The sequence below is a fragment of the Cyprinus carpio genome, chromosome A3 (genome assembly GCF_018340385.1).
Source record: "Cyprinus carpio isolate SPL01 chromosome A3, ASM1834038v1, whole genome shotgun sequence".
Taxonomy (NCBI): Eukaryota; Metazoa; Chordata; class Actinopteri; order Cypriniformes; family Cyprinidae; genus Cyprinus; species Cyprinus carpio.
In genome coordinates, this window is record NC_056574.1 from 4,107,969 (window position 1) to 4,130,080 (window position 22,112).

The 22,112-nt window shown below is 41.3% G+C and overlaps 1 protein-coding gene across 8 annotated transcripts; it reads left to right on the forward strand.

The window, feature by feature from the left end:
• The first annotated feature begins 3,655 nt into the window (after nucleotides 1-3,655).
• On the forward strand, nucleotides 3,656-20,733 carry tcf20 (transcription factor 20). Of its 8 annotated transcripts, XR_006153670.1 has the most exons (8): nucleotides 3,656-4,153; nucleotides 10,183-18,041; nucleotides 18,155-18,248; nucleotides 18,372-18,421; nucleotides 19,385-19,473; nucleotides 19,551-19,650; nucleotides 19,901-19,986; nucleotides 20,080-20,733. XR_006153670.1 is itself a non-coding variant. In XM_042716002.1 (6 exons), the coding sequence occupies exons 2-5, from the start codon at nucleotides 11,106-11,108 to the stop codon at nucleotides 19,439-19,441; spliced, it is 7,137 nt and encodes a 2,378-aa protein (XP_042571936.1). In that variant the 5' UTR covers nucleotides 3,656-4,153; nucleotides 10,183-11,105; the 3' UTR covers nucleotides 19,442-19,473; nucleotides 19,551-20,733. The 8 variants fall into 8 exon arrangements, 4 of the variants coding, with proteins under 4 accessions (XP_042571936.1, XP_042571954.1, XP_042571946.1 ...); XR_006153667.1 differs by having other exon boundaries at nucleotides 19,551-20,255; nucleotides 20,413-20,733; XR_006153668.1 differs by having other exon boundaries at nucleotides 19,551-19,986.
• The last annotated feature ends 1,379 nt before the right edge of the window (nucleotides 20,734-22,112 follow it).

Consider the following 22,112-nt stretch of genomic DNA (forward strand, 5'->3'; position numbering starts at 1 on the left):
ACGCAGCGCGATACGCAACATAGCATGTAAAAATACAGTATAACTCATTATAATCAGTAATTATGTGCCCAGTGGATGCAACAAATGCCTTGTTTGTAATGGGTTTTATTTGTTTTGTCTCATCACTCCGGGACACGGCATCACAGTAACCTTAAACCGCATAAACACATTGCATTACACCAAATACACGATATAATGTTCTTTTTAACAATGTCATATGACCCCTTTAAATGAATGAGCAGAGTCTGTCTCAACAACAAAGACTCAGATTCTGAAGCGTGTTTGTGGTAACGCTCTGCCCTCGTGTGGCGACAGCAGGAACTACAACAGATCAGACCAGCATGTCTACTAAACCCTCTTCACTTCCGTCTGACCTCACGCGCTTAGTAAGTTTCTGCTAACCACAGTTTGAACATGTAGACAGTCTCAAATCATGGCCACGGTTGTAGAAAAACCTAGTAAGTGTACCATTTAAGACAATTATTAACACAATTAATAACTCACTTGTAGACTAATGCTGAATTTGGAACTACATACTTGCATTTTACTCTTACTATTTCTGCCATATAACAATATAGTAAATATAATAAGAGTAGTATGCTACGATGCAGTTCCGACTTCAGCATAACCCTTAGCAAATCCCAAGTAATTCTTAACGAATTATCCACAAACCTCAAATAATAAAGTTTATTAACAGCTAACACATGTGAAAACCAGTTCACATATATTGAGTTTCTCTCAGCCATAAACAGCTGACTGAATTTTGGACACACTGTTTGGTTACATTTGGTATCTTTTTCCCAATACCTTCTACCCAATGGGCAATTGATTCAAGATTCAAGAAGATGTTGAAAAGACATCAAATTGACATCAAAATTAACATCAAGAAACAAGTCAAATATGCAAATCAAACTGATGTCAAAAACTTGACATGATGTTGATTTGATGTAAATTGAGTGTCAGGCATATTGGCCTACATATACTTTAAACCAGTTTCAGTGTGGGATTAACTTCCTATTTTCACACAATTACCACTGAAAGAAATTGCCGTCCAAACAGAATTTAAAATGATGTAACAGCATGGTGATCAAGTCTTGACTAATATTTGACATCAAATTGACATCAAAATGCCCTGTGTTTTTACCATTTTTAAAAAACAATCTTTAGTTTAACTTCATCTAGGGGTGTCAGATTCCAGGTTTTTCGGAGTTGACTCCGACCCCTGACTCCCACAGTAGGATACAAGTATGTGACACAGTAGTTTCCGCTCCAGCTCTCTGATGCACAGTGTGTAATACGCCTGTGTCTGAATTGCTCTCTTCATTTCCTTCACTCCTTGCTGAAACAGTGCACTCAACTGCCATGCACTATATAGATATTAGAGAATCCGAGAACTAGTGATCGGTTTCAGACACACCAGTGCTGCAAAAAGCTCGCTGAGTTCTGAAGAAGCCTAACGTGTGTGTACAATGTTAAAATAGCCTGGAATTGAACCACATCATGCTGGTTTGGTCTGGTCAGAGGAGAACTGGCCCCCGACTGAGTCTGGTTTCTCCCAAGGTTGATGGAGTTTTGGTTCCTCTGGCTTGCTTAGTAGAGGACACTTGACTGATTACACAGACACTGTTGAAGAGAGCTGGATGATGATGACATCACTGAATCATCAATGAACTGACTTTAACTGAAAACTGACTCTGTTATTGTCTTCTTGGATCACTGACAATCTATTTTCCTGTTTGACTCTGTAAAGCTGTTTTGACTCAATCAGTTTATATACAGCGCTATAGAAATAAATGTGACTTGACTAAAAATCAAAACAGTGGTTTATTTTCCAGACACCAAAGCGACTCCTCACACCCCCTACAGGACACACGCTCATCACACTCATTTACATTTACGGCCAGAACATCAGGCCACCTTACTGAAGCTGTTCAGAGCAAATGCAGCATTATGTCATTTTTGTGCTATGAAGTAAATGTTTTATGTTTAACTCTGCCTCACTCTGGGCTGTCATGTGATCATGTGATGCTGCTGTTGCCTAGTTACTGATCTATCTATCTATCTATCCCATAATAACACTTCCTGCTGTGAAAAAGTGTTCTGGTGTGAATCAGGAGAGAAATCTGCACAGATCAAGCAGTGTTTAAACAGCTCTTAACAAATATGTGTCTGGATTTTGATGTTAGAGACAACAGGAGATGCACTTTTTCACTGGAGGAAGTGTTATTATGGATTATAGAGTCTATGTATTTGAGTTAAAAGCGTCTTAATGCTGGATGTGTTTTCATCTTCTGTCTTCTCCAGATGTTCACTGATGGACTGGAGTGCTGTGGATTATTGTGATGTTTTTATCAGCTGTTAGGACTCTCATTCTGACGGCACCCATTCACTGCAGAGCATCCATTGATGAGACACTGATGCAGTGCTACATTTCTACAAACCTGATGAAAGCTACTAGAACGCTAAAAAAAATCAGTGACGATCTGCTGCGTGAGGCGCTCCCTCTGGCATGATAATCTTAATGACATCTTGCAGTGTGTGATGTGCCATGATGTTCAAATCTTGTAGTGTGTGTATGTTTAATATCAAAGATTCTCCTTATGTGTGTGCTGCAAGCAGATTTCAGAATCGGTTATGGTTTTAAAACTCCTGTAGTGTGAGCTCGTCTTAAGGGTAAGCATGTTTTCAGTATTTTTCTTTTCCTTTCTTTTTTTCTTATTTAATGGGGTGTGGCCAAAATAAGTCAGATGTTTGTCATACCAAACATTCATTGGCTATGGGCAATTTAAAAAAGAAAATTTTAGCTACAGAAAATGACAAACACACATTTATCCTCATCAGGACCAGAGTACAGTGAACATACAAGAAGACTAAGACCTACATTTATGTCACTTGCAGAAGCTTTTATCCAAAGGATCTTAAGCATTCAGTGAGAATCAAAGCCGTGACCTCAGCTGTGCTGTCACTGCCATCTACAGTTTGAGCCACAGGAAAACACCCAGAATGTGTCTCTTCTGTAATCATTCCACTGTTACACAAGCCTTGTTCCGCTGACTGTCTCTGTCAACAAATGCAGCATTTTAGAATGCATTTTGCAATTACATTATGAAACAAATATAATACACAACAACATCATAAAAACAAATATTAATCAACAATCCCATGTCAAGATGGAGACCAAACAAAGCCTTGATGTTTGCAATGCTGGTTTCATTTCAGACTGAACAGTTACAGATGCTGCAGCAAAGTCTGGCTCAAACAAATACACACACACACACACACACACACACACACACACACACACACAGAGCGACTGATTTTTATTCATGTATGGCGCGCGGATGTCTGTAAACGTGTGGCCTATAAATGATCCGCACTTAGGCCGCTGTGATTCAGTTGCTATGGCAACCATGATGGAAATAGCCGTGCATCTCCGTAGGAGCGGAGCGCGGGGTTATTGTGGAGTTGGGGGTGGGGAGCATCTTATAAAACGAACCGTTACTCTGATCGGCATGACCGGAACATGCCGACATCCGTTACCGGCCAGTCCGACCAGCCTCACGAGCCTATCAGAGCGGCCCATAACGCCCTCCAATACGCCTTAAATTAGCTAATTTGCCAGTATTGTTAGGACTTCTGCACACTAGTCAAAGTATGCGACATGCATACTAGTCCAAGTACGCTTCATGAACACTACAGAACAGCCAGAACTGTGTTTGCAGTAACATTCGTCCAAATGCAGCTTTATTTTCTCTTCTAGATCCTTCAGATCAGATCCGATCGATCCACTCCCGCCAACAAGTGAGCGCGCGTGCTTCCCGCTCGACTGTAACGATGACTGCGGGCGTCGGTGGAGTGCGCGTGTGGCGGCGTCGCGTCTGACGCGTGTGCGTGATGGATGCGGTGCGCGCGTGAGGGGGGCGGGAGCGCGTGGACCGCTCGAGCTCCTCTCGTTCGTTTTCTGACGCGAGAAAGACAAAAGGGAAAAAGGAAAAAAAAAAACGGCAGAAGAGAAACGAGTTCGTGCTCGCGGATTATCAAGGCCCGCTCGGTTCCGTGAGGCGGCTGTGCGCGGCGCGTGAGCCGCGGGTCGGTGCAGGCGGAGCGGCGGAGCGCGGGACTCGAGCCCGGGGAGATCGGACGGGCCTGTCCGGTAAAAACATCACATTATCAGACGTTTGTGTTGATTGTAAGGTGACGATGTTGTCCGTTTCCAGCGTCGGTCGTGAGTGCGTGTGTCAGCGTGTTCGTGATTTCTCCTCAGAATCGTGTTTATTTCCTTTGACTGCGTGCGAGTGTCGCGTTCGCTCGCGTCTGTCCGACGCGTTCATAAACGAGCGCATTGTCGCTGTAACCCCAGTGTTTGTGCGCGAATCTGAGCCATGCTAAAGAGCTAAAGCTAATGTGCTGCTGTGAGGGAGGCAGCTTGATTTCTAGATGGTTCCGAGTCAGTACATCATTATTAACTCCAGATTGTGCTTTCTTCTCATGAACAACACACATAACGCTACATCCACAATCACTGCAAACTCCTCATCATCATCATTATCTTCATCATCATCTTCTTCATCACCATCATCATCCTCGTCGTCGTTGTTGTTGTTGTTGTTATTATTTGAGTAATGATGCCAGATTAAACTAACCGAATCAGCGAGGAGCATCATCAGCTCACACACACACACACACACACACACATTCCTGCACAAGCACAGTGTTTGCACGACTGTGAGCATCATCTCCAGCGTGTTTAGTGAGCGGATCAGTTGCAGGACTAGTTGGACTGGAGAAAGACAGCAGCCATAAACTCACAGCTATTGTGTGAGAGACAATAGACACGCGGAGACATGACTGATGATCCCATTAAAGCCTGGGCTAATTAAACACCCATACCACAGTCTGTCTTTCACAGCGTATACATCCAGAGCCTCTGAAGAGTCATGCGCTAGTCGTGGAATACTGTGACTAAACTCTGATTTATAGTGTTAGATTTCATGCACTTAGTTCAGGCGTTATGTTTTTATGAATATTTACGCTGTTTTCTTCCATACAGTTAAAGGCTGAAAATGTCTTAAATTCAGATTTGATGGGTCTTAAATATTTTCGGTCCCATTACTGCAAAGAATGTCTCCAGTCTGACGGTCCATTTACTATCACCCCCCCCCAGCTGTAGTTACTGCATGCTACAGTTAGCTGACTAGCCTTCTAGCTAGTTTAGTTTAAATGCAAGTTTACTGAAAAACGACTTGAGAATTTTACTTGCCCAACCGGACAAATTGTCTAATTAAAGCATAATTAAAGCGAAGCATCGAAACAGAAGAATGATTCTGATTTTATTACATTAAAAACAAACAGCGACTGATGCTGGATAGTGTATTTCTGAGACCAGTGTCACGCTGTTTAGACTCACGCTGCTCTCCGTCTTTGTAAAAGACTTTTATGGAGAAATCAAGTCAAACGAGTATAAAATTAGCAAAAGAGCTGAACGGGACACATAAAGAAACTCACAGAAGAAACATACTGAGGTACTGAGTTTTTTATTAATAACATGATGAAGTTAAGCAACATACCATGACAAGGGAGCTAACTGCTGAATATTATCACGACTGCAAACGTTAAATTGATTTTAGTTAAATAAGTAGTTAAGTAATTAAGATACTTACATGTTAGACACAGTATTGACTGTTTTGTTCCATTTCACTAAAATAGTTCCAGCTTCCAGACAAAGATCACAGCAGAAGTACTGCGCAGTCTCCAAGCAGCACGCAGCGGAGTGTGTTACTGACTGGTCAAGCGTTTCGAAGAATCAGTTGATTCAATAACTCACTCATTAAGTGACTTACCACCACCTACTGGTGCGTTTTGTATGTTTAAAAGTATGTACCCCCCCCCCCAATTTCTTATTTGTATATTCAAAACTGTATTTAAAACCTTAATCTCATAACATCATTTATTGCAGTTGTAATTGTGCAATGTCAGTAATCTTGCTCGGACTCGGTTCAGGGCAGCCCTGCCTAGTGTGAGTACACCCTCAGTTTACACGTGTTTAGTGGTAGCTTATGGTCTCGTTCTGTCTGTGTGAGTGTGAATGTTTGAAGGATTGTGGTCTGAATAACAGTGGTGTGATCTGGGTCTGTCTGATCTGAATCCACTAAAGCAGACCGGTGTGATTTATCTGTTGATATTACGTTTGAAAAAGGCTAATCGCTGCTTTAGGCCAGCGGAAACTGAACTTTTAAAGTGTGTGTGAACATACACAGTGATCAGGGAATGTCAGTAAAAACCCCACCGGAACAGTCTTACGTATTTAGGGAACTATGAAATCCATTTTATTTTCCCCAAATTATATTTTATATATATATTTCTCCCCAAAATTATTATTTTTTTCTGGACACTGTTTTTGTGATACATTTTTAGTCATTAAAAGCCATGTCTAATCAGCTGAGTTCATAAAACATATTAAAGCTAATAATTCTTAGGGCCCTATGAAGTCTTATGATTTTGCATTAATTCCATTTTATTTTCTCTAAAAAAATGTTTTTGTTTTTTTTCTGTTTTTTGATTTAATACAATTTTATCATCAAAATATTGTAACTGATTTGAAGCAGTAGTACTATGTGAAAAGACTCAGACTTATATATGTGACCTTGGAGCACAAAACCAGTCATGAGGGTCAATTTTTCGAAATTGTGATGTATACATCATCTGAAAGCTTGAATAAATAATCTTTCCATTGATGTGTGGTTTGTTAGGAGGACAATATTTGTCTGAGATACAACTATTTGAAAATCTGGAATCTGAGGGAGCAAAAAAATCAAAATATTGAGAAAATCGCCTTTAAAGTTGTCCAAATGAATTCTTAGCTAAGTGTATTACTAATCAAAAATTAAGTTTTGATATATTTACGGTAAGAAATTTACAAAATATCTTCATGGAACATGATCTTTACTTAATTTCCTAATGATTTTTGTCATAAAAGAGAAATGTATAATTGTGACTCATACAATGTATTGTTGTCTATTGCTACAAATATACCTGTGCTACTGATGACTGCTTCTGTGCTGCAGGGACACATGTGTGAAGGGTTCATGAATCTGAATCCAGCAGGTAAACGTCTGTGTGATTATTACGAATATGCCATTAATTGAACTGTTGTGCCATTCTGCTCTGAAACATTATTAAAGCTATTTTTATAATGCATATTTTCACAAATTTGCTAGGCTGCTAGCTGCATGTCATTCGTCACACTCTGTGCTCTTCTCAAATATTAAATATTAAAAAAAAGTCAGATTAACATTTTATGCCCATTCATGTATTTATTTGCTAAGCAGCAATATGCAGCATCAGAATGCCATTTATTTATTTTGCACATGATCCATCACATATGAAACAGTATTAGCAAGTAAAACCACAGATGTGGTATTTATTTCACCTGGTGGTGTTTCTGTCAGGTCCAGTGTGATTGTCTCTGCCCATCTTTTGGTGAGAGTTTCTTAGCAAAGCTGCATCATGTTGTGACTGGTTTACAGCAGTACAGATACAATACAGATTGTGTCAAAGCAACTGTACAGCATTAAAGGGTTAGTTCACCCAAAAATGAAAATGTGATGTTTATCTGCTTATCCCCAGGGCATCCAAGATGTAGGTGACTTTGTTTCTTCAGTAGAACACAAATTATGATTTTTAGCTCCAGCCGTTGCAGTCGCTCAGCCGTACAATGCATGGCAAATGGTAACAAAATCTACGAGAGCAAAAAAAAAAAAAAAAACATGCACAGAAAAATCCAAATTAAACCCTGTGGCTCGTGACGATACATTGATGTGTAAAGACACAAAACGATTGGTCTGTGCAAGAAACTGAACAGTATTTATATCGTTTTTTACCTCTGATTCACGCAATGTCCGAACTGTTAGAACTCTTGTGAACACGCTTCACAGCAGCAGGCAGTGAGGTGTCGTCATCTTCTGCTTTATGGCAGATCGCAGATTTATAGGTGTATTACCGCCACCTATCTCTCAAAGGAACCATTGACACTCTATTTACAATCTCAATCAGGAGTGTCAGTGGTCCATTTGAGAGATAGATGGAGGTAATGCACTTATAAATCTGCGATCCACCGTAAAGCAACAAGTGGATTTAAACGACTCTTTATGGTCAGAACATGACAAACACTTCACATTTTTTAATTCTGTACACTTTTTCCTTACCAAAATAAATATCTTAATAGAAAAATGAATTTCTTAGTTTCTGTCTGTTGTAAAGAGTGATATCGTTTCAGGTGATGAAACAGGTTTGAGGTCCTGACTTTGATGACGTGTATCTTCAGCACAGTTTGCAGTGCAGGCTCCAGTATTCACAATAGTAAATATTTTGGCTCTAAGAAATGCACATTTGACAGTAGCTTGAGTTGACAGTAGTAGTAGCTTTAGAAGTTAGGATGCTACAGTATGTAAATTTACATTCATTATCAAAAACGCTAACGTTTGTAAACATTGTTGTAATCTAATTTTTATGTGGGTAAATTTAATTATTCTGACTATTTGAGTTTTGTTAAAGAGGAGTAGATAATTTACTCTCCCCCATGTCATCCGATATGTTCATGTCTTTCTGTCTTCAGTCAGGTTTTTAAGGAAAACATTCCAGTATTTTTCTCCATATAATGGACTTAAATGGGGACCAGCGGGCTGAAGGTCCAGACTGCAGTTTCAGTGCAGCTTCAAAGGGCTCTACATGATCAAAACCATCGGTCGTTTTCTTAAAAAAAAATTAAAAAAAATTATATACTTTTTAACCACAAATTGATGTCTTGCACTAGCTCCACAATGTGCGTCTGCAAAATCACATATTATGTATTCATGTTGGAAAGGTGGCGCGTGGTCATCTGTGTACTCCGGTTCAGAAAGGTAGGGTGGGGCAAAAAACTCATCTCATTTTCTCCTCCAACTTCAGAATCATCCATCATCACTGTTTTACCTTTTTTGTTAAGGTAGTTTGACTTTCTTTGCTCGTTCACTTTGTAAAAACTGTGTCGGTGCTTCAACTTACTTCACATGTGACCTTTCCAACGTGATTACGTCATGTGTGAATTCCAGCTAGTGCAAGAATTTTTCTGATTGGATCGGTTCTGAAAAAAATGGTATCGTGCAACCCTAATTCAGGGCTTTATGATTAGCAGTATTTTAAAATGTGTATAATGTTTAATAGGGAGCCAGGGCAGAGTGTTGACAGAGCCAGGCTAATATGGACATACTGCTGGTCCTAGTAAGAACTCTAGCTGCTGCATTAAGCAGAAGGAATAAAGACCTTTCTTTCCATTCTTCTTTGATTTTTCTAATTTCATCAGTCTTAGCGTTCTTGATCAAATGCATCACTGTATGAGTGCCATTATTTGCAGTCCAATGCATGCACCTAGACTGTGCTGGTTGATGTTTGGAGAAACATCAATATAATACTGTAGAAGATAATTTCTTCACATGAACACAAACAAAGATTTTTAGAAAAATTATCCGTATAGTCCATATAAAGTGTAACAGATCCCTGAAGTTGACACTTCTAAAAACATGGCAAGTCAACATGATGGTAATCCACACAACCAGTGTTGATGAATCAGTCTTCTGAAGCAAAACTATGTGTGTGTGAGAAAAATACCAGTACCCATCTATGACTTTTGGCTGGAAGTTAGGATTATATTTCAAAAAGTTTTTAATATTAGTATATATACATACTTATTGTTTAACTTTAGAAGACATCGATTCATCACCTGTGGTCATATGGATTACCATCATGTTGGTTTTGTGTGGTTTTTGATGTGTCCACTTTAGGGATCCCATACACTTGCATTATATGGATTATTTTTCTATGAATTTTAATTTGTGTTCATCTGAAGAAAGTCAGTCATATACATCTGGGACGGCATGAGTGTTAGTGATGAGAGAATTTTCATTTTTGGCTGGAGTATCTCCTTAACATCTCAGAAAATAAGATTTAGGATTTCATGGCCATTTAATGTTTGGATGTAATTGTAGACTGACTACAGACAAATTGACTCCAGACTGAGTGTACTCGGGTTGTTATTTGGTTGTTAAAAATATGAATGCAACACAAAAGCAGAGTTGTCAGTTAATATATAATATAATATAACACATAGTAATATATAATATAAACTGTGTTTTCTCTCTGTTTCAGGACATCTTCCTGTTTCCAGAGAGAGAAAGACGCTATCATATTGAGAGGATTAAAAGAGCAGCTGGATGGCATGTCACTGACCATGGAAAACCTGAAGCTAGGACCAGCTACACTGAAAAATACCTTACTGTTATGGGCAAGAATTGGACGATCAAAGAAAACAACAAATTTGCTGGACTGAATAACTAAACATGGGAAAAGACAAATGTTTGGATACAGCTGGAAAATATTTGTTGGCAAACATCTTAAGGAAACATGGCTTGAGCGTGTGCCGAAAATCTCTTTTACACAGGAAATATGAAAAAAAAAATCATGATCTTGAAGTATTGATTTTTCTCAAGCTATTTCAGTGTCAGTGAATATATGTGCCAACTAGAGAAAGATTTTTTTTTTTTTTTTTTTGTCTGTTGCAAACCTGTTACTGAACTGCTATAATTCTACTGCATGGCTGCTATCCACATCCCTTCGCACAGTTACCAAATGGCAAGATGTTTCACACTACAGTATCAAGATATTGACATTATCTTAAAGAAATTTACTTGAGTTGCTATTTTGGTGGAGTATTTTTACCTCTTGGCTAATAGACATTTTGTGATAACACTAAACCTTCATTCATCATCTTTTTCCAGAGCTCTTTGGATCTAGTGCCAAACCACATAGTGGCATTTGTGACACCATTTCTGTGAATGAATGTGCAGCTGCTGCATTTCCCATCTTCACTTTGTTTTTACTTTTTAACTTGAGCAGCAAATTGAATCTCCTGGCTTTCTAAATCTCAGTTACGACATTGGCTGGGGCCTTCTACATTGCTGTTACAGATGTGTTTTTAGATTTCTTATACTAAGCATTCCAGTTTGCCATTTGGGTCCTTTTGATAAAAAAAAAGGTTTCTGTTAACAGTTTTTGAAAAACTAAACACAATAATGCAGAATTTTCCCAACAGTCCAGTTCCTCTTCATCTGGGGTTTAGCCGGGGAGGAAGTGGCGTTGGTTCCCCATATCAACCCCACCCTTCAGACCTTCAGATATCTCCCAGAAACTCAGAGGACTATGCGGCCATGCAGCAAGCTCAACCTACCCTGCAGAGCCATGGGCTGCACCTGCGGAGCCAACAGCATCTTCTACACACTCCTCCTGTACATGGCTATGGATCCAGAAGAACAACTGGAGAGATGACACAGGGAAACTCTCACAGTGGAGGAGGAGGAAACTCTTACCGTAAGGACAGTGTGGATTATTATTTTTCAGTGAGTGGACGAGAAAGAAGCAGAAGAGGTGGAGTATCGTATGGCACAGGATTTAGATACACAAATATGGATGGACATGCACCTCATCAGTACCAACACTTATCTGGTTCAGGGTCATCCTCTGGAATGATTTCTACCTACTCTATGGATTATGGCTCCAGCAGTGCATCTGCAGTTGGGGGTAGTAATAGCAGTGGCGCTGGTTCATTTTCTCCTTCCCAGCAATACAGTCTGTCTCATACTGCTTCAGTACAATCAGGTGCTCAAATGCATCAACGGCAGCATGGTCAGAAATATCCCTCACATCAAGGATTGCACCAAGGTCAGCATCACCGGACCTTGCATTACCCTCTTTCTGGAAACAGAATACCCCCTCAATTTGGACACTATGCCCCCCTTAATGCAACCTCAGGCTCTACTGGAATATATAACTCTCCACCGCAAAGATACGACATGAGCAGCAGCAGCAGCACGGATACCAAAATGAATAACTCTCCCACTCAGTCTAATCCAAATACTCATACAAGTTCATCTGTTTCAAACAGCTGTGAGAATATGGGACAAAACTACTCATCGGTGGCTCATCCGCCATGTTCACCACAATCTCAGTCCCTTAACAAGCACCCCCCCCATTCCCACTGTACCTCTCAGCACATCACTGGAGCTGGTTATGACCCCTCCCTCAAAATGCAGCACCAAGGACACTTGCACACCAAATTGCCCCATTCCTCTGTGTCCTCTAGTCCTGCTCTGCCTTCACACCCCTCTCAAGACCTTGCCAAATCTCCTATGCACTCCCAAAGTCAACAGGCTCACATTCATCAAAATTTCAGTCCCATATCTAATCCCTCTCCTGCTCCGTCTGCAGTACAGTCTCCGAGCTGCAGCTCCTCTTCGTCTCCACTAATGGGGAGTTCTGAAGGAAACAGTGCCACTAATTATCTGCAGCCATCATCATACCCGTCTGTTCCAAATGCTCACAGCAGCCAAAGCCATGGACGTCTTCTGCAGGCCGTACCTCAGCTGAGCCCCACTCCCAATTCAAATAGCAGCATCAGTAGTTGTGGTAGCGGCGTAGGAACCAAAACGGCTGTTTTGAACCACAGTGCAGGGATCGGTCATGCTGCCATGGGTCAGAACCGAATGGGACTTGGTCTTCAGCGTGGTCCAGGGGAAGATGGCTCCCTGTACCCTCATGACAAACTCTTGCAGGACCCTGGTCTAAATAGTCTCAATGCTCTGACCTCTCAAGTGGAAAATCTACATAATACAGTGCAGCACATGCTTCTTACAGACACTGTGCTGCCCCTGAAGAAAAGCAGAGACAGTGCACATCACTTTCAGATGCAGCAAGGATCTCAGTCTTTACCTGGCAACCAAAACAAATCTGGAAATTCCAGCACCAGTGGTCAGTCCTCAGTGAATGAAGAGAGTTCTGAGATGCTGGAAACAAAAGGGCATCAACAAGTAGAAAATAAGAGAATTAGGCAGGCAAGTGGAACAAGCAATGAATCTGAGCCACAAAGCTACCCATCATCACAGAGTCAGATGCCGTCAGAACCGAGTAAACAAGAATTGGATCTCCAGGTTAACACTGGAGTCATTTCAACAGCTTCAAAACAACCATCCACTAGAGATTCTCAATCAAAGACACCAGAAACCCTGACTCCCTCCTCCTCTTCACCACCATCAGTTCATCCTTCTGCAGAACCCAGCCCAAAACAACCGGTACATCCCCCTGCCCCACTATCTCCTATTCACTCAGCACATCCAAACTGTGTGGGAGAAAAAGATCTTTGTAATGATGATGATAGTGGAATGAAAGGACGACAGATCAAAATGATAAAAGATGAAGAATGTGAAGTTGAAAATGCAGGATCTTCCTGTGATAGAGAAACTTCAGAGAACAGACGGTCAGTCCCTCCCACAAAGGATGCAGCAGAGACAGATGCACAGCATTTTGAAAATCTGAGTAAAAATGTGAATGTATCAGAGCAACAAAATTTTGGGGGTGTTGGGGTTATCGTCTCTGCTCGATCTGAAGTGAATACTGAAACAAGCAAGCACACAGGAGCCAGATCACCACATTATGGTGTTTCTCAATACTCAAATAAACGTAGCAATCCTGAGGACCAACGTGATGTGAATGTCTTAAGAGAGACTAGAAATCACAATGGAGAAGGGGAGATGTGCATGGAAACATATGCATCACAATATATTTCCCCTAAACAAGAATTTGGCCAAAGCCCTCAACCCTCAATTCAGTCTCACCCAGCGTCATTTAAATACAGTAATCCTGAGGTACATTATAATGCAGCAAAGAGTAAAGGAAAGTTAGGACTAGCGAGTAGTATGGGCACAAATAGATGCCAGAATTATCATCAGCTGCAGGCCAGCTATGGGTCTATTGACAGGAAGGAGATTGGTGTTTTTGCTATGGAAGGGGGGAGGGCTATTGTCTCAAGAAGCCAAGATAGCAGTTCTCAGTTTCAGCAATCGTTTCCAAGTCTTTTGCAAGAAGTCCTCCAGGGTCATCACTTAGATAGACGCTATGGGCGTCCTGACCAGACATCTAGTGTTCACCAACAACCTCAAGATACATACCAGCACCGTTATCAAACTAGACTACCTTACAGTATGATTGAAATGGGCCCTCAAACACTTATAAGTGGACTTAATGTCAAGTTGAATCAAATGGCCTCTGGGAAACCACCAAATTCAAGTCAAAATCAGGGACTGGATAATGATATAGTTTTGGGCCCTCCTCATCCCTCCTGGGATTCTGAAGCACATAAGCCCAATGTGACTCGTGGGATCTCTTTAGAAAAAGGCAAAACCAGTCTGTCTCCCAGCCAGTCCTCCCACATGCAGCAGTCTTTAGATCTCACAACAGGAGCCCCCTCAAAGCACATTAACTTGGCTGACTATTCTTTGCAGAACAGAAAACCATCCAGATACGGTACCTCTCCTTCTGCTGTGGAACAATTGCTTTTACAGGAAGCTGAGCCATTGGCATGTGGTGTAGGTCCTATCAGTCACAATCAATCTCAGACATCCTCATCCTCAGGACGCCGCTCAGTAATCTGTGATGTGTCCCCTTCTCGACGAACAACACCAGAAAGAGAGAGAGGACACTCCGGGCCCTCTGGACCCTCAGTCATTCAGCAGCCATTTTCGGCATCTGGATCAAATGAACAAGATTGTTGCAAGGAAGAAACAAAAGCAAAGAAAGCACAAAACAAGGAGGACTCAATAAAGACAGAAACTGCAGGTCAGAACACAGATGGTTACTGCAGCACGCCACCCAGTAAGGAATCTAATAAGCCCCTTCATCCCCCTGTAGATGTTGCTTCTGATATAGAAAAGATCAACAGTGCCAAAGGCAACAGAGAACCCACTAGCAACCTGCCATATCTTTTGCAAATGTCCTCAAATCCCTTGTCCTCACCACCAAGGCACCAGTCATTCTCACAGGCTGTTGATGGTTTCAGAGTATATGGTTTCAGTGACACCATGGATGGACCAAAAATGATCTCCCATCCTACACCTCATAAACCATTCCACACAGTATCAGCGTATTCTAAAACCACACAGTCTACTAACAAGTTACAAATGTTTCCACAGAGTTTACCTCCTCATGAGAGACCTGACTGGACTGCTGACAGACAAAGGCTAAGAGGTATGGACAGGCATGTTCCTCAGAGACGTTCTGAAGAAAAGTGCAAATCCCAATCTTCAAGTGATATTCTGCTTAGTCAGCATCACATATCTCGACAGCACTCTTATCCTGGTTCACACTTTGACATGAAAATGTGGGATACTTATCCTGAAAGAGAGGGAGTTGTACAACCCACTGTAGTCCCTTGTGAGCAGGTTGGTTCTCAACCAGTCACAAATGCTGGCCCCAAACTTGGAGAAGAGGACATTTCAGATAAGAGTGTGGAAAACACGGCCAAATCTTTCCACTCATTGGCTCCAGTTGATGCTGTAAGCCCTGCTGGGCACACTGGTAAGACTACCCAAGGAAATCAGCAGGGGCAGAAAGTAACCAAAACCGGAACATTGGCTGAAACCAACCCTTTAATTATGAGAAGGAGAGTTAGATCTTTTATTTCTCCAATTCCAGCTAAGAGGCAGCATCAGGATGTTCCAGGTCAGCGACCAGGATCAGCTTATCACTCCCCACTATCACAATCCCACTCTGAATTGAGACTTGCAACCAACAATTGTTCTGGCAGTACTGACACTCAGCCAAAATTGCCATCTCCTAAAACACAGCATTCTATACCCAGCGCTAATTCACCTCTTCAGTCCAAAGCAAAGTTTCTTTCCCCAAGAAAGGGTCATGGTCTAAAACTTGAGGCGATTGTGCGAAAAATTACTCCCGGTGTGAAAAAAAATGATTTCAACAATAGTCAAGTGGGATCTGACTTCTCAGAAGTATCTCATTACGCCTCTGACATACCAGACCCTGAGGGTGGTACATCATTTTCTAGTGTTCCTCAAGGAGAGGAGGCATGTTTATCTTACCTTGATGATTCTCATACTTTAGATGATCTTATGCCATACAGAGCAGTTGAAGATGCATTCTCGTGTGATTCTCAGACTCTCAAACCAGGTACAACAGCTTCTAGCACTAGTGCCCTCAGAAGTTTGCCAAAAGATTTTGACTTTGGATTAGGTGCTGCTGGATCTTCAGGATCATTGGGTGAAAATGTTAAGGATGATTTCACTTTGTTAGGACCCCTTCCACCAGCTCCTCCATTACCTTGTCCTGTACAGGGATCCCCTCCTCCATCTTCTTCTGCATTGTCTGACATACAGCAGTTCACAAACACTTATCAACAGCTGGAAACAAGAAGAGGTGAGCAGTCGGCTGCTAACCTGCTGAGGCAGAAACTTCAAGAGACTGGCATTGGCTTTGATGATTACCCAGGTGGGGAATACTATGGGACCACCACTGGCCATGGTCAGAGCCCTGGGCACCACCTTCTGTCCAGAGCTTCTCAGCACCAGATGACTTCTCTTAGGTTGACCAGTTCAGAGCCTAAAACATCAGAAAGCACTGTCCCCAAAGGTTATTTTCCATCAGGTAAGAAAAAAGGTCGCCCAGTAGGCAGTGTGAATAAGCAGAAACGTGCCCAAGCACAAATTCAGAATCCAGCAACAAGCATACCTGCGGCTTCTCTTCCCTCACCCACAGCTGAACCTCAGTCTGTCCCAATCCCAGACACTGCAAGTGAAGTGCCCCAAGTATCAACACCTCCGGACCAGAAACCTTGTCCATCTTTGGTACCTCCTGCTCAAATCAAGGTGGTGAAAGTGGATATAGAGAGTGAGGAGACCCAGCCAGAGTCAGATGTGAAGCCTGCTAGACATAGACAGAAAAAGGGGAAAGAGGGCAATGAGACTCCTGGCAATCAGAGAAGGAGGAGAAGAGGGATGGCTTCCAATGAAAATCTGGACACTCAGGCGAGCAGTAGGGAAAATATGAGCCTGTGTGGAATATTCTCAGATGCCAGGAATAATGTTTTTGCTCCTTACGTACATGTGGAGAAAAAGATAGCAGAGATTGGGGCTGTCTGTACAATAATTAATGCAGAGGATGAAAAATCAAAAGGTGGAGGCAAAACTGGTCACTTAGGAGTTGATGGCCCATTAAATACCTCTCTGTCATCTCAAATTGTGAGAAAAGAAAATGAAAATGAAAGAACAAAAGAAAACTGGGTTTCGGAGCCTGTTGATTCTGCCTTGCAGTCAGGGAAGACACTTCCTACATCTGGATATGTTCTGCCAGGACCTGTGATATCAGAGACTGGACACATTGGTCGCCTCCTATGCTGCCTTTGCCAGAAATGGGCCAACTACAAACATCTCGGGGATCTCTATGGTCCTTTTTACCCAGCTGAGTATGCAGCCAAGCTCCCTAAGAATCAACCTCAAGTCCGACAAACCTTGTCCTACCATGGGGCAGCTACAACAGGTTTCAGTATGACATCCATTCCAATAGAAACTACTCCCCAGGATACAAGATTACAGGACCCTCAGAATGTCAAGTCATCTACAGATAGCGATTGCACAGTAAGTCACGCAACAAACTCAACATCCCCAGCCACTACCATAGGCACTGTCTCTCCCAGTATGGGTGAAGAAATGCCTTTCCAGAACGTTAAGACGAGCAGCTCCACCTCAAAGGTAACGGCTCACACCTGGGATCCGGCTGGAGAACTGACAAGCGGGCTGGGCACATCAAAAGCTCAAGAACTGGATGGTGAAATTGTATTGAAGCAGTTGCATGTCGAAAACACACAGCAAAGGCCCCAGCACAGAAAACTGACATCCCATCCACGCTTCAAAAGAAGACATAAGTCCAGTGAAGATTTACCTCGAACTGTCCCTATCAACAGCAAAGCCTCCCTGCCCTTCCAGCCTCCCCCACCCAGCCTGGACTCTCTGCATCCCATGGCCCAACTGACCCAGCTCCCACTTGTGCCTCTGGACCCCGAGGAGCTGTGGGTGCATGAGGGCTGCATTGTTTGGACCAGTGGCGTATACCTGGTCAATGGGAGACTGTATGGCCTTCAGGAGGCACTAGATGGTGCTAGAGATACAGTAAGTAGAAAGTGCTGGAGTTTTTTGGCTTGCTGTTTTGTGTGAAAATGTGACTTATGTCAAGTATACAGAAATTGTTTATTTGTAATATTTCTGACATTTCCACTCTTCAGAGCTGCTCTCATTGTGAGATGGTGGGCTCCACGCTTGGCTGCTACAGTAAAGGCTGCACGCTGAGGTACCACTACCTTTGTGCCATAGAAGCAGGTGAGACGTGACTTCACCTTGGCTTGCACTTGTTTTATTAAAGCAAAATCGACATGAAACTTTGTGATCAAATGAGTGGCTGAGGTTCAGTGCTAAATCTTTTGGTTTCTAACCTCAATTTAGATTGCTCACTAAATGAGGACAACTTTTCTCTGAGGTGTCCAAAGCACAAGGTAAGAGAATAAGACTTCACATCTAATATGGAAATGTTAAGAAGCACCAAGATGGATAATTAGAAGACAGATTATTTTTCACAGAGCCTAATTGTATATCATAGCTGCTCTGAGACAGTAGCACTAGAAAAACAAGTCCAGGTACTAACACACATGATCCTGATGAGAAGTTTCCATCCTCTTGGCTCTTCTGCTAGTCTTGTTTGTGTGTTTTGTGATAGTTCTTAATGAGTTTGTCCACAGCAGTTTGCCTGCACACTGTTCTTCAGAAAAATCCTGCACATTCTTTGGTTTTCTGGCATTTTCTGCACATTTGAAATCTTCCCATCAGTGACTATAATTTTGAGATTCATCTGTTCACACTGAGGGACTCAAACACAACTATTACAAAAGGAGCAAACATTTGCTGGTGCTAAGGAAGGGCACACATTAAATGAACCCCTTCACACTTGAGTTTAAAATATTTAGAGGCCTTGGTGTGACTTCTATTTAAAATGTTTTTTGTAAGATAGCAGCACATTCCTATTTCCATGGCGACACATTCAGCTTGTCATCAAGCGTGATGCAGTCACAATGCTGCTGTATGACTGGTTTTCATTTTTTTTCTTTTTATTCAAAAAACGTATTAACTAGAGTAAAATCTCCCCTATTCCAGTGCTCAAATATGCGTAAGTAAATGTTTTTAAATCATTTTATATTGATCATTTTAGTTAATTGCTAAGTTCTAATGGTCTGTGGGCACAGCAGTGTTTGCTTATAGTCAGATTTACATGAAACATGAAAGTGTGTCTTCTATATTTTTTAAAAACTTTATAGTTTAAACTTCTTAGTTTTTAAAGTTCTACAGTGCTTGACATGACAGATTCTGTTATCATTGCCTCTTCCATAGGCATGAGTGGGAGCGTAGATGTTTTCTGCTAGTTCTTGTGTGCGGTCGTGTTCATATGTGTTCTGTTTCAACAGAGCAACAGAATTGCCAAGCCTGGAGCGGCGTATCTGGAGCAGTCAGAGAGAGGATGAACATACACTCGACAGTCCCGCACAGATCAGACGTGAGTGCGCTCTTTCTGCAGATTCTGATGCTGCTGTTTGAGATCTGTACTGAAAAGTTGGCTGTGCTTCACTCCAGCAGAGAGATCGCACCTGACTGTGTGAGATTCAGCCCAAGAGGGACGCCATCATGCTTCCAGATGGAGTTTCCATGGTTACCGATGGATGCATTTTGGAATGTAAAGTTCAAAGACTTTCTCTAAAGAACACTAAAACTGCTATGAAAGAGGTTTTCCATTTATCACCTGTTCTGTGGGGAAAATGCGTCATCGCCACAAAAGGAGGAAAGAATCGGAGCAGAAGACCTTCCTCTAAGATGAAGAAACACTAACTGCCTTTTGAAATATTGGATTCAGTTCACATAGATTTTGCAGTGTTTGACTTTTGAGTCCGCCGTTGTCATCTGTTATCTTTGTTAATTCATTCTAGTACAAACTGTGTCGTGGAGCTCCGCATTGGGAACAAGAGAACTGAATGAAGGGGACCATATGGAAAGATAAAGAGAGAGAGGCAGTGTATTTACACCAGTTATATGTAGTATTTTATCATAACTCATATTATCATTATTTTAAGCATCACTATTGTTTTAATCAGTATTTTACCCTTAGATTGAGACAGAATTCTGAGCGTTTGATGGATTGTCCGTATCACTAATCTGACGGAGGAGGACCAGCCGTTATGACATCACTGAACACACTCGATGACATCATCATCACGTGGAATGGAAGTCCAGTTGCCACAGAGACATTGTTGTCATGGAGATGCACATATATTGCCTTCGAAGGTGTGCCTGTTTGTGTGTGAATGAGGTTTTGCCGTGTGTTTGCCTGTTTGTGTCTGGTTTTGCTCCTTTGATAAGTGTTCTTATTTTCCACCTCCAAGGGTTTTGTGCTATAAATGAGATAAAGGACAAGCAAATGCACATTGCTTATTTTTCACAGGAAAAAAAACGTGTACAGATGGACAGCATTAGGAGCTGCGCTCGGTCTGAACTGGACTCCTGGTTTTGTGGGATTTACTGTACGCTTGTGAAGGGGTTGATCTGTCCTTCTTTTGACGGGTGACAGAGACAAACATTCCGGCTCCGTTTCAAGGAAAAAGCAGGCATGAGTGCAAAACTCCATCAACACAACAATCGCTGTCATTTTTTAAAAAAGTCTTTTAAAGATAAAAATGCGAAGAAAAGAATCACCATATGAAAACATGTACTAGAAAATTGTCAATATGCTTCTGACTCATGAATACAGTTATACAATGGAGAATCTTTGGTCATTTTCATTGCTGTGTCTCTCTCTCTGGCTGTACTTCGCTACTCTTACTGTTTTTGCAGTAAATGGCACACATGCTGTTCTGTGGACATAGAATACCTGGATAATCCTGCTCATACCTGCAAACTCTAAAAAATAATTCTAAAAAACTTGGCTACAAAAGATTTATCGTTAGATAAAAATGGTCATTTTACAGTCGGGGATGTTATACACATTGGAGTTGGTACAAAATGACATTGCTACCTAAACAACATGTAGTTTTATTCTAATATCAGAATTGCATAACTACTGATTACAGTACGTTTCTTTATATAAGAACTGAAGGAGAATCTGGGGTTTGGCTGATCACTGCCTCATCATCTGGCTGATCTTTCTCTATTGCCAGCCATTCAGAAGTGGCCGTGTGTTTTCATTAAAATAGTGAGGATACGGTATTTCTCAGTGTTTTTTTTTTTTTTTTTTTTTTTTTTTTCAGCAACATTTAAATATATTTTAGATGTCTTATCAGTGATTCTGTTTTGGAGGGTCTTAAACATGCCCACACGGAAGTGACTAAAACTGTAATTCATCGACTGGCTGCAAAACGGAGTCAGTTTCATAGACTCCCCATGTTAAAATACCCAACTTTACAGCAGAAAAAACATGTTTACAGCCTGGTAGATAAAGTGGTTTTGGTCTATATAGCTAATTTTGCCCTTCATGACAACTCATCCGTTCAAATTATATTAAGTGTTAAAGTTCTGCATAATTAAGGGAGTGGCCACTTGAGTGACAGGTGGATTGCTGCTGCTGACAAATAGGGCTTGTGCAGCCTGCGGTGGACATCTAACCCCGCCCACATCCAAGTGTGACGTCGGAAGCCACGCCCATATCAAATACGTCACCTTGTGATTCCCCATCACCTTACAGGACACCCAGAAGTACGTCCAAGCAATTTAGGGCAATTTCGGGGATCTAAATAAAACAATGTTGTCCTTTGTTTTACTAATACACGTTTTCTTATTTTTGTAAAGGATGTCTAGGCTAAAATGGCACAAATCTAATATATGTAATATGTCTAATATACAGAGCTGATTTCATCATCAAAACAGCCTGTAAAACACTTGCATTGATTAAATTAAGCTAATTAATAATAATAATAATAATAAACCTTTAAAGCTTACCTTGTTTATTTATGTAATGAGATAAATTAACATTTATTACCATTGATTTTGACCTACTTAAGACGAATTTTGAATGTATCAAATTTAAAGGGGACAATTAGATTTTGGTGTTGTAAAAGTAAAAACGCTTCAACGATTCATTTATAATTGTCATTTAATTTTCTAAAGATGTGTTCCACTTATCATAAAGTGTTAACATTTGAATGACAG

Excerpts from the sequence above, each read along its gene's own strand:
- tcf20 (XM_042716002.1), top strand. The coding sequence starts at position 11,106 with ATGCAGAATTTTCCCAACAGTCCAGTTCCTCTTCATCTGGGGTTTAGC. Across the intron at positions 18,249-18,371 it reads CCTTTGTGCCATAGAAGCAG|ATTGCTCACTAAATGAGGAC; the intron begins GTGAGACGTGAC and ends ACCTCAATTTAG. Across the intron at positions 18,422-19,384 it reads TGAGGTGTCCAAAGCACAAG|AGCAACAGAATTGCCAAGCC; the intron begins GTAAGAGAATAA and ends CTGTTTCAACAG.